The sequence below is a fragment of the Mauremys reevesii genome, linkage group 9 (genome assembly GCF_016161935.1).
Source record: "Mauremys reevesii isolate NIE-2019 linkage group 9, ASM1616193v1, whole genome shotgun sequence".
NCBI lineage: Eukaryota > Metazoa > Chordata > Testudines > Geoemydidae > Mauremys > Mauremys reevesii.
In genome coordinates, this window is record NC_052631.1 from 49,280,775 (window position 1) to 49,293,948 (window position 13,174).

Below are 13,174 nucleotides of genomic sequence, written 5' to 3' on the forward strand. Positions count from 1 at the left end.
CAGGCGGAGGCATTAAAAATCACAAACAAAAGGAACACATCATCTCGATGCTGCTTGGACGCCAGAGGGCAGGGGGTTTAGGCATAAGCAAGAGATTTCCCCCTAGTGGTTAGCCGGGTTAGCCCGAAAGGACATGGGTTAGGGTACGTCTCTACTCCAATCAAGCACCCAGGGCAGGCCCATATAATCTGAGACTCAGGCTGTACTAACGCTGCAGCTCTAGGCACATGTGCATTAAAGCCCCCCTTCCCCCCCCCCCCCTCAGTGAAATACAATGGTGACCATCCCTCTCCCTGCTCAGCTCACCTCACTCAAAAGGCACTGCAGAGCAGTGAATGGGGGCAGTGCTCACCCACAGCCTACTGCTGCTTCTGCTGACATTTCATTCACAGCAATGAGGGCAGGACTGGACTCTCCCTGCTTTATAGACACCACCACTCACTGTGCTCCATTGCATGTGAGTGGCTTCAGCCATAGGTGGTGCAGGAAGTGCCGGGTGGAGAGAGTCAGTGACAAGTCAGTTTTGAGAAAGAGGGAGGCAGAAATCATGGGACAAGAGCTAAATGACTCGCTTTCTGCAAAGTTTGGGGAGTATTTGAAATTTTGACTAATCAGTTTTCTTTGTCCTCAGTCATCAGTCAAGAGGGGTGGATTGGGGGGGTGGGGGGAGAGGGAGGATCAGTCAGAAAACAGTTATGCAGCAGCTGCAGAGCACAGCACAAGGGGGTGGTGTGTTGAAGACTGAAGATAGAAGTGTGCCAAAAATTAACTGTTAACTCACTATCTTGACCCAAACAAGGTACAGCTGAGTTATTCCAGTCATGAGAGAGATCTTCACACCAAGCTCATGTCTTAAAGCAGAGGTGACAGCAGCAAATGGGAAAGCAACCCTGAGGGCAGGGAGGAACAGCCTGGGGATGACAGAACCCCAATGCCATGCGGGGGAGCAGTGGCATCCCCCGCTGCAATGCTGGATGCACTCTACTCACCCCATCTCAAACAGGAGAGTGCAGAAACAGACAGGTTCACAAATGAGTGAGAATGATTAGAAGCTAGGCCCCCAAGTCCACATGACAAGTGATGGGATGGCTCTGCCAGCTGAGACCTGATCCCCAATGGCTGAGTCCCCATATGCTGCCAGAGGGCCACAGGAAGCCACCTGGCCCACCTCAAGCCCCCAATGCCAAGTTTCTGACTTTCAAACACAGGTTTTTAAAGATTATTTTAACTACAACTCTACTCATGCAATATTTATGCTGAAGCTGCACATCTGTCCTCTGCTGTGTCTGCAAGTCTAGATAGGAAGTACCCAAGAACATCATCACTGAGGAAATAATTCTTAGCAAGTCATTTGGTGTCATTTCATTATAAACTTTTCCTCTGGGCTAAAAGCAAGGTGGATGGAGTAATATTTACTCTTTGGTACTAATGTACCTTTCAGCTACATGCCTCTGAGCCCCACTTCTAAAAGTAATCTGGTCCTTTTGATCGCCCTCACTGGCTGATTGCTGTACTTTGCATATTTCCTGCCAGTCCTAAATAGATGACTGGCAAAGCTAGTGGGCTGAAATAGAAAGTAATCTGCAGGTCACAAATGCCTCTCCAGCATTTACTGCATTCAGAATTTTAAGTCCAGAAGGGGCCATATGATAGTCTAGTCCAGGAGTTCTCGTGGCCTAAGAGTGCAGCCACCTACTCTTGCTGGTGGCCACTCTGGCAATTTTTCCTAAAACACTTAATTAACTTTAGGAAAAACAAATAAATATGCACATACACACGTCCAAATCATTGTAATTTATTTATGTAGGGTTTTTTTGGAGACTTGGTAATAAAAATAATGTACAATGTCTTTATTCTTTACTGGACCTAAACAGACTAGCTTTGCACATTCTTGTGGGGGGTTTTTTTTTGGCAGGTTATTTATTTATTTTTAAGATTTGCTAGCTAGGAAGGCTGCTGCTGTGAAAACTATTGTGTATCACTTTTCACAGCAGACTTGCTAGCTGGGAGGCAGTGAAAAGTGATAACCAAACATACAAATATAGCTGTTCACAGCAGACTTGCATAGCATGGGCAAGCCAGAATTAAGCTGTGGATGGAGAGGTGGGTAAGGAGGCAGTGGAGCCCAGGACTGGAGCCTGAAGCCCCCCAGCTGGGGATGGAGCCTGTGGCCAGAGCCTGGTGCCCACCACCGCAGGGCTGAAGCCGGAAGCCCAACCCCACCACCCCTGGGTAGGTGGGGAACTCGCACCAGCTGCCTGCTCCTCCGGCATTTGTGGCTCCAGCAGAGGGCTGGGCCCAACTCCTGTTGGCAGCCCCAGGGGAGGAGCCACTGCTTCCCCCTCCCCCCCATCACTATCCGAAAGGCTGTGGCTGCAAGAAAAACCTCTAGGGGCCACATGTGAGAAATACTGGTATAGTCTGACCATTTACACAACACAGGCCATAGAATGCCACCCAGTGATTCCTGCTTCAAGCCTATAATTTATATTAAGCACAAGAAATTAAATAAAGAGGCATCCAATCTCGATTTAAAAACAGTGATGTAGAATCCACCACATCACTACATAAATTGTTCCAATAGTTAATTACAGTCACTGCTGAAAAGATGTACCTACCTTTTGTCTGAGTCTGTCTAGCTTCAGCTTCCAACCATGGGACCTCGTTATGCCATGTTCTGCTAGATTAAAAAGATCTCTATTAGAAATCTCTTCCCCATGTAGGAACTTGTAGACGGCGATCAAGTTACCGCAACCGTCTCTTAGGGCTTATCTACATTACCCCCTGGATCCACAGGCAGTGATCAATCCAGCGGGGGGGTCAATTCATCGTGTCTAGTCAAGACACGATAAATTGACCGCCGAGTGCTCTCCTGTTGATTCCGCTACTCCACCAGGGTGAGAGGTGCAGGCGGAGTCGACAGGGGAGCGTCAGCCGTCAACTTACCACAGTGAAGACACTGCAGTAAGTAGATCTAAGTACGTCAACTTCAGCTACGTTATTCACGTAGCTGAAGTTGCGTAACTTAGATCGATTCCCCCCCAGTGTAGACTAGGCCTTAGATAAACTAAATAGACTGAGCTTCTTTACTCTCTCATTATATGGTATGATTTCCAGACCTCAAATTATCTTGTAGCTCTTTTCTGAATCCTTTCCAATTTGTTTACATCCTTTTGGAAGCATGGACACCAGTATCCAATAATGGTCTCCCTTATTTAAATTAAAGTCAGAACTTGTGTTGTTTAAACTTTCAGACAATATTTGTGATCGAAGCTCCAATGCTGCAAGGTACTGAAGCATGTGACTTCAACACAGCTACTTCTGTCCGGAAAGCTAGATGTCTTGCTGAATTGGGGTAAGAGTGACTGTTACTTTAAAACTGTGAAACACTTCACTCTAATATATAGGATACACAGTTACTTAAGACAAGCTGTGCTTCAATGGTTTAAGTATTTTATTAAAGAGGAAATACATACACCTGAAATAGGACACTCCTCGGTCACCCAAATTAGAACGTATAACTTTGATATCAGAAAGATATTCTGTAAAAGAAATCTACCTAAATCTGTGCTTGTGCAAAAGAAAACAAATCACATTTATTTAAGAAAGTAGTATTTTTCTGAAGTAGTACACACAGAGCGATCTGTTCAGAGTCTGGTTCAAGAACTGAACATAAATTTGAGAAATGTATTATAGAATTAGTTGTTAAAACATTTGCCAAAATCTTGCCCTTCCCTATCCCCAAGCACTCCACTAAAATCCATGGGGTTCTATAGGGTGTAATACAAGTTAGGATTTAGCCCATTGTGCTTAAGACTTTTAAACAGATCATGGTAAAGAGACTGACACAGTAGTTACTAACAGTTTGGAAAGAGATGTATCCTGGCACAACGATGATATGGAATCTGTGTCACCAGTTAATCTTAGTCATGACTACCTGACTAATTTTCACTAGACACTATTACAGCTCTGCTGACAGCAGGCGTGTTTACGTAAGTTCAAAGGAAGAAGGGAGGTCTCCCCCTTCAGACGACTGAGGTCTCAGGTTGCCCTTTTCAATATTCTGTTCCTACCCCAAAATATAATTTGTAATGATTTCCACTGTTCTCTCCAGCAGGGCCCCTCTGACAATGTTAGATCCCTGAAAATACACTTAGTCATCAACAGGAAGAACCCCTCCAGGGGGCTAAATCAGCCAGGCAGGCCACAAGATGACAGATTTTCAGATTCTTCAGAGTCTCAAATTACATTTGAAGGATTATACTACAAATTCAATAGCATTAATTGAGTTCCATAGGTAGAAGAAAACTAATTTATGAGAATGCTTAAGACAGAACAACACCAAAGTAAAAACCCTGGTTACCCAAGAAAGATAAATCCCATATTAAAAAAAAAATTAAAAAAAAATCCCATTTAAATAGCTTTTTCTACAATCTTCTTTAAATGTCAACCAAACAGCATGTTTCTTGAAGTGCCTGGTAAGACTATATCTGCTCATGCACATGGGCCGAATTCCTCATCTGGTTAACAAACATTGCACTGTTTATATACTTCATCAAAACTATAAAACCTATTATTTCTCCTCTCAAAGTGTTATTTTAGTCAAAAAGTACATTACTTTATATAACAATTCATGTTAAATTCCTACCACACACACTGTAGTCTAAATATTTTCTAAAGGTGTCGATTACAAAGTGTATAAAAATTAGCAATAAGTCAGGATACAGTGGTAAAGATTTTTCCATTCTACAACATAGAGTAAGAGATTCTAGTATTGATAACTAAAACTGTACGTTTATATATCCTTATTCTCTCCAATAATTTTGAAAGGTAAATAGCAAACAAAAGAATTACAACAAGGCTATGTTTACAGTCAGAAGCAGAACTGTTATTACAACTGTACCTAACTGGTTCAGTCATACAGAACTTTTCAAAGAAGAACAATACATTTAGAGGTTGTCAAGGGACTGAAGCATGTCAGAAAAATGTTTATTTTACCATCTTGCTTAAGTGTGATTTAGAATCCATCAGTGTCTAACCGTTGAACTGATTAGAGAGTACCTCTTTATCATTCTCCAGCTAAAATACACACAGAAAACTAAGGTGTCACAGACGTGTATTTCTTAATAGCACGACTATTGGTAACTGTAACCCAGTATTGTTTAACAACTCTACAACAAATACATGTACATTGGGACTTTAAAGTCTTAGTTAAGGTAGATAATCCTTGTTTATCAAGATTTTCATCTAATCAGTGCCAATAAATTTAAATTTGGAGGAAATAGCATAAAAACACTTGAGATCAAATTAGGAAGAAGGGCTTGAGGAAAAGTGTTAGACCAATTAATCATTTTCTGTCCTGCAACTCTTCACCCCAATCTGTTGTCTTTAGCGTTTACCTTAAAGTCAGACAGATTCAGACTTGGTCTTAGCAATGGCAACAGTTTGGACCAATTCAACTAAATCCTAATCACACCAAAGAGGATGCAAATATTCAGACAAAGGACAGAACTGAACTATTCGTTCATCTATCCCACCCCCTTTCAATGCAGGATGGTTCTTCACAGAACATTCGTGTTATTTTGGAACCATTTCTGATTGAGCTCTCTCTCCTTTAGCTGTCACTTCACAGCTAAATCTGGAGTGGCTTTTTTTTTACAACCGAAATCTCCACCTAAAATAAAAACAAACAAAAACTAGTGCCGTTCTTTTTTGTTTACGTCAGAAGAAAGAATGGCTGGCTCTGACTAAATGATAGATTGGCAGCAAAACAATTCACTCATCAGTGGAGTTTAGCTCAGTCCCTGGCTTTTACGTTAGCAGGAGCTTAGCTATTGTGGATGCATTATGCATAGCCTGGAAGAGGGTAGGAGGCACTTTGCACTGCTCTCTTATCAGCTGGAAGAGGGGGAACTGATAGGGTTTGAAAGGAATCACAGAACACTCCTTTCTCCAGTGCAGATATCCGGGGAGCCTTTGGCAGGAGAACAGAGGAAGTACCTCGGATCTCCAAACTGGGCACAGATGTATGCGTTTGTGTGACAGAAGGAGAGAATAAAGACTTCTCGGCCATCAGGCCAACTGCATAACCTTCCCCATGCTGCTCTGTAATGCCCCCTGTGCTGTGAAAGTACATCATAAATGTCCCAACAGAAGAAAACAGCAGGAGGGTGCAATTCTTGTTACAATTAACTGCAAAGGAAGTGACCCAGACTAAGATAAGGCCCACTTTGTCATAAAAGCCATATAATTTTTTTATCATCACTTAAATGTAGAAGTGGGAGATCCGATTAGTGAGGGAGTGCATTAAAATTAATTGGTAGAATTAGTTATTCAAATAACTAACTCACTGATGTGCAAGTCTTGTTACTGCTCTTCTGTGAGGAGGCTGAAAAGTCTCAAGTGCACTGGAAAAAAGGACTTGTCAGAAAGAAAGCAAATATAAATGCTATAAAAGCAATATTGGTTAGTGTATGTGGGACTGATTCTAACACGGCGTGTCACACGGTGGTTTCTATAGTCTCGATCACTTCCAGTTCACACTGTGAGGGTGACAGAAGGGGGCATTCATCTGGCTCCCAACTGCTGTCTGGATTATAATCTTCTTCAGAACTTAGCTCTGCCCCCTCCTCAGTGTCCTCATCACACGACTCCATAAAGGGAACCCCAACAGCATTGATCCCAGAGTCCTCGGAGCTGGAAGGGGAAGAGCAGTGATCTATTTTTGGTTTATTGCTCTCTTTTGAAATTAAGGCATTGCGAACAGCAAGCTCCTCAGGCTTCATTTTATGGGGCGCAGCAGGAGGCTGCCGCTGGACATAGCACATCTTCCCATTGATGCATTTCACACGGTAATTGTCGATAAAGAGGTCGGAAATTGTGCAGTATCGTGGGGAGTCAGGGGGTAACGGCAGCTGGAAGACAGGTGCAAACTTCAAGAAGTGTTCAGTGAGTGAGACCGAGATCTGAATCGTGTTTGTGGATTCCCTAGGTTGGATAGGTATTTCAGTGCTTGGAAGCTGTTCCACAGGAGTCATTGGCTGATAGACATATTTACCTGTAGGGAATATAAAAATAACAGTTAAAAACCATAATTGCTACAAACAGATTATATCATCCTATTATTACTAGTTCATCAATAAAGAAGAAAAATACATGGTGTTTCACCAAACTGGTTTAAAAAACAAAAGAAAGCAGTCAGAAAACTCCTGTGAAGAATATTTCACATTAATCTTGTCCTTTAATAAACAGGGATCAGTTCTGACAGATATTTCCTTTGATGACCTGAATTATTTTAACATTAATTAGTCTATTCTTTGTCAAAATGAGTTCATTTTGTTAGTATATTTGCATTTCCCTTTCTCTAGTCTCAAAACGGCCTCTGTGTAGTTAGTAGATGGAATTTTAAGGCAGAAAACAAGGGAACTCCAAAGCTCTGGGAATGCCTATGGCATTTTGATTATCTGGCTATGTAATAAGAAAATAGGATTATGTTGGTTGTATAGAGCAGGGGTCCCCAACAACCGGGCCGTGAACCGAGCGCACACGGAGCTCCTGCGGGCAGCCCAGAGCCCTTTGAATCCCGGCCGCAGCCACGAAGCAAAGAGCTCTGGGCTGCCCGCAGCCGCGGGGAGCCCTTTGAATCTCAGCCGCGGCCGGGATTCAATGGGCTCTGGGCTGCCCGCAGCGGAGGGGAGCCCAGAGCCCTTTAAATCCCAGCCGCGGCCGGGAATCAAAAGGTTCTGCGCTGCCCGCAGCGGAGGGGAGCCCAGAGCCCTTTAAATCCCAGCCGCGGCCGGGAATCAAAAGGCTCTGGGCTGCCTGCAGCCGCAGGGAGCCCAGAGCTCTTTAATCCCAGCCGCTGCCGGGAATCAAATGGCTCTGGGTTGCCCGCAGAGATTCCCAGCCGCGGCTGGGATTTAAAGGGCTCAGAGCTCCCCAGGGCTGCGGGTAGCCCAGAGCCCTCTGATTCCCGGCCCACAGCCGCTGTTTGCCCCCTCCCCAGACCTCTGCCCCAACTGCCCCCCAGGACCCCCACCCCCTATCTAACACCGCTGGTCCTTGTCCCCTGATACCCCTCTCCTGGGACTCCTGCCCCTAATTGCCCCCCAGGATCCCACCCCCATCTAAATGCCGCTGCTCCTTGTCCCCCAATTGCTCCGTCCCAAGACCCCTGCTCCAACTGCCCCTTGGGACCCCAGCCCCTATCTAAGCCTCCCTTCTCCTTGTTCTCAACTGCCCTCCTGAGACCCCCAGCTTTCCCCCAGGACCCCACCCCCTACCTGTCCCCTGATAAACATTTTCAACATCCTATCTTTGTGAAGCAGGGTTTTCTGCAGTGACAGCAACCAAAACGAGATTACGGAGTAGACTGGACATAAGCAACACACTTCGGGTGTCACTGTCTCCTATCACCCCCAGATGGGACCGTCTAGTTGCAGGAAAACAAGCTCAGGGCTCCCACTAATTCTGCATTATGGTCAGTTGTATAATTATTTCATTATATATTACAATAATAATAGAAATAAAAGTACAAAAATAAATGTAATGCGCTTGAATCGTCCCAAAACCATCCCACAGGTCCGCGGAAATTTTTTTTTCTACAAAACCGGTCCCTGGTGCCAAAAAGGTTGGGGACCGTTGGTATAGAGGACTCCAATGCTGAATTGATCAGGCAGTCTGTAAAGCTATGCTAAAGAAAGAAATAAGGAGAAAGAACTGAAAACCAGTACTTTGTTATGAAAGACAGAAATCTGAGACTACTTCAAAGGACCATAAAATGCAGCATTTAGTTTACATAATTACCTTCTAAAAGGGTTAAGTCTTACTATGACTTTCACAAACTATAAAGCTCAATTACAGAACAGTTACAAGCACAAGGGTTACCTAAGAAGAAAAAAATAAGCTGTAAATTATTTAAATTTCTAATGCCAGAGCTGTAAGTAGGTAAGAACAAAACCCCCTTTTTGTACACATCTAATAGAATCCTTTGGGTATCCCAAGTGCTTTAGAACCTAGCAGAGCTACGTAAGCAGGAGTGAAGCAAAGTAGTCATTATGTGCTTAAGAGCAGCTCAGACTGCGACATCCACCATAGGTGGAGAAGGAGCACTGTTTATCCTACATCTTTTTTTCCCTAAAAGTACCCTGGACTCTAAGCTACCACAGCTGAGCTGTACGGACATCCGCATAACTTTTGTTCTGAAGGGGTGCACTCCCTACCATGAGCAATGGACTGTGTGCGCTCAGCCAAGCCTTGGTGTGCACTAAATTACAATCTTTTGATCCAGAGGCAAAGTACCATAGGTGGTCAGATACCAGAGCGAATGTTTAAGTGTGTAAGCAAGAAATTTAATATCAAAGCCATGGATTTTTGTTGCAGTTCCCCTCATTAGCATCTTGCTCTTTTTGACTGTCTAGAAGTCTCCCAGTCCTGTGGCTTAACCATCCATACCACTTTCTGTAGCGTCTCTCAAAATTATGATGAGCTCAGTATACAATGGAGCAGGGCTCCCCGCAAAGCAGGCCTTTGATGTTTTCACTGTTTGTCCCAGATATTCCCTCCCCTGACTTTTAACTCACACTAGTCAAAACTAGAACCAAAACACACATTTCGCAATGTATTTCATTTGAATCTCAAAAAAATCTCCCACTTACAGGACACTGGAGCCTCTCTAGCTGGATTGTTTCTAGCTCTATTTAGTTTGATTTCTATATTTGCTTTGGGAATTTTTTTAAACAGGGGCCTACCATAAGCCATTTGTTAGCAGATTACGGGTGGTTGCCTTTTTGAGGCTGCTAACCAGGAGGGGCTTTTGAGCAAGGGGACTGTTTCAAAGTGAATGGAAGGCATTTCCTCTTATTCTTACTGTGAAGATGTAGCTTAAGAGGAAATACAGTTATTGGACGACTTTCTGATGACGAGGTGCAGCACTGCCTAACATGGTTCAAAATGCAGATTTTGTCCTTTGAAAGCACAGGATTCTTTATTATTTCAGTCAGTGCAAACATACAGTGCACATGTTGCGCAGAGCAGAGACTTAGGACTCTGTGTGAGAACAGTGTCAGACCACAGCAACCCAACCGGCCAGGGCAGGGAGTGCCTAATATTGCCACCTCTAGCAGACACAGAGCTGGATCTAGTGACACATCCAAGCTTATGCTCCAATACATCTGTTAGTCTATAAGGTGCCACAGGACTCTTTGTTGCTTCATCCATGGTTTAGTAGGTCTTGCAAACAGTCTCCTACCTCTGTACAAGCTGGGCGTCATGGAGATTTATGTATATTTTTAAACTCTCAACTTGGCCTACATCCTGATCATCCTTTTCAAAAGCCCTAATGCATTACAAGGGTGTGAATTATCACTAGGAACAGTGTCACACCAAACTCTCCTCACTTCAACCCTGTCGTGGTACAGGGCTAGGCCTGGTACCAGCAGTGGAATTCATGACTGGATCGTTTGTAGCCATCCCAGCACTGAGTGTTGTGGAGTGTAACATCAGATACCAAGCCCAGAAGGAACCAGTGTGATCATCTAGTCTGACCTGTGTAACACAGGCCAGAGAACTTCCCCAGAATCATTCCTAGAGCAGATCCTTTAGAAAAACAGCCAAACTTGATTTTAAAATAGTCAGTGACGGAGAATCCACCAAAACCCTTGGTAAATTGTTCCAATGTTAATTACTCACTGTGAAAAATTTAATGTTTTATTTCCAGTCTGAATTTGTCTAGCTTCAACTTCCAGCCATGGGATTGTGTTAGATCTTTCTCTGCTAGATTGAAGAGCCCATTATTAAATATTTGTCCCCCATGTAGATCAAATCACTCCTTAACCTTCTCTTAATTATGCTAAGATTCAAAGAGCTCGATCTATTATCATTATAAGGCATATTTTCTAATCTTTTAGTCATTCTCATGGCTCTTCTTTGAACCCTCTCCAATTTATCAACATTCTTCTTGAATTCTGGGCACCAGAACTGGCACAGGATTCCAGAAGCAGTCAAACCAGTGAACTAACAGACATTGGACATGGGCATAGAGACAGGAAAGAGACTCAGACAGCTGCCTCCAGCATCCCACATTTGCTTCTCTTTGATCCTTCTCACAGGAAGGCTATGTCCCACTCATAGATTTCACATACTTGTGTTGAGAGTTATACCCCCCAACGGAAATCCTCACATATGATCAGATATATGAGGCCCCCAGGCAGTGGGATGAGATAACCTTGTTTCATCCAGGGTTTCCTGCTCACTGATTCTAGGGGCTTGTGGGCATTCCAGTGCAGCTATCCATTGCTCTCTTGCTGCTCCCTGCTGCTTTTTTTTGGAGCGGGGAAGAGGGGGACTTCCCTCTCTCTCTGCTCTCAAGAAAGATGGTTTCTTCCCACCACCCAAACCCTGAGTCCAGTGCATTCAGCATTCCTGCCAGCAGTTTAGCATCAGCCAGACAGAAATTATGGCAAAACAAGCACTTCTGCAACTGCCCCCGAGTCCACTGCCATGGGCTATCAGTGAAAACACAATGGGCTTTTCAGAAGCGATCACACGAGCCAGCCAGAAAGTGAAAAACTAGTTTTGCAAAAAAAAAAAAAAAATTCTACATGTTTTCATTTAGAAGAGATCTTAACAGACCCAACGGGGGTTTCAAAAGTGTTTACACAATTCTGGCCCTGATATTTGTCATTCAAAATGACCATCACACTTTTAGTTTACCTAAAACCAGATTTTGGTGAACAAACATTTTCAATTGTGTGTTTAATAGGTTTTTTTTTTTAATTGTGAAAGGCACAAAAATTTTCAAAAACATTGATTTTTTGGTGAAAAGTTTCATTTTCAAAAAAGGACTTTTTAAAAAAAAAGAAACTTTTAATTTGAAAAATATTGGCTGGCTCCAGTTTACACACAGTAGGTTTTTGTTTGTTTTCTAAAACTAACCACACTAGAAAATCAGGAACAAAGGACACAGTTTAAGGTTATTATACCAAAGAAAATCCAGATTAAAAAAAACAACACACACTTCTACCCAATAGTCTACCACCACTCACTGCAGTGTGTGTAATTCTGACAGACAACTCCATTGTGCCATCAATGTCTGCCCAAATAAAAACTGAGTGATGAAATTTCCTAATGCACATACAAGCAAAATTGAACTGCTTTGTCTTGGTTATTTTTAGTTTTTTTCCCTCACAGAACAAGGATAGTGACTGCCCTTCACTGAGTTTTCACTGCACACCTGGCTGGGCATTTTACCATTCAGCAGGTTGAACTGATGGGAATACTGACTTAGCGTGAAGACCCCTGGAGAATTCAGAGTAGGATCTCCCTAAGCTCTAACCCTTCTGGCCACTGACCCTGAATCCCTGGCTCAGCCACGGCTGTTAGATTATCTTTCTGCTAGTCTCTGAGCCCAACATTTCAAGTGTATTATGTCCCACATTTCCCTACTCCTACCATACCAAGGTCCCTGGACTTTGGTGCCTTCAGAAAGAGTACCAACACATTCATTGTTTTCTGCTGAACATGGGGAAGAGCTGCTGGCAAATGACCATGGTGGGTTGGCCATTCCTGACAATGCTGTTTAACAACCTGATCAATGACACTGTACACAACAGGAATCTCCATCTCCTGAGCCGTGAGCAGTATGGGGTCTGCTACTGAAAATGTGTTTCAACCCACCTGTCATAGGCAATGGGGGTGCCAGTAGCAGCTGCGAGGCTCAGGCTTTGATCTCTCTCAAGCAACCCCAGGAGCTCCCTTACTGGTACATTAGGAAGGGTCTCCTTCACCCATGTGCATGGCACTATGCACACCTGTGCACCAGTGTCCCACAGTGCCGCTGCTTTAACCCCATTCAAAAGGCATCAAAGAGGGTTGCCAACTTTCTACTCAAACAAAACTGAACACCCTTGCCCTGCCCCTGCCCCCATCCCTCCTCTGAGGCCCTGCCCCCCCACTCACTCCATCCCCCCTTTCTTCTGTCGCTCGCTCTCCCCACCCTCACTCACTCGCTCATTTTCACTGGGCTGGCTCGGGGAGTTGGGGTGCAGGAGGGGGTGAGGGCTCTGGGATGGGAGCAGAAATTAGGGGTTTAGGGTGCAGGAGCGGGATCTGGGCTGGGATAGGGGGTTGGGATGCAGGGAGTTGAGGGCTGCAGCTTGGGGTGCGGGCTCTGGTG

General features: G+C 44.0%; 1 protein-coding gene across 1 annotated transcript in view; it reads right to left on the reverse strand.

Annotated features, from left to right (window-relative positions):
• Window positions 1-3,433: 3,433 nt before the first annotated feature.
• The window catches only part of C9H3orf70 (chromosome 9 C3orf70 homolog), a 38,279-nt gene continuing 28,538 nt past the window's right edge, over window positions 3,434-13,174 (reverse strand). The window contains exon 2 of the mRNA XM_039489903.1: window positions 3,434-7,057. Coding sequence (XP_039345837.1) covers window positions 6,501-7,057 — 557 coding nt within the window. The 3' untranslated portion in view covers window positions 3,434-6,500. The remainder of the gene's footprint in view (window positions 7,058-13,174) is intronic.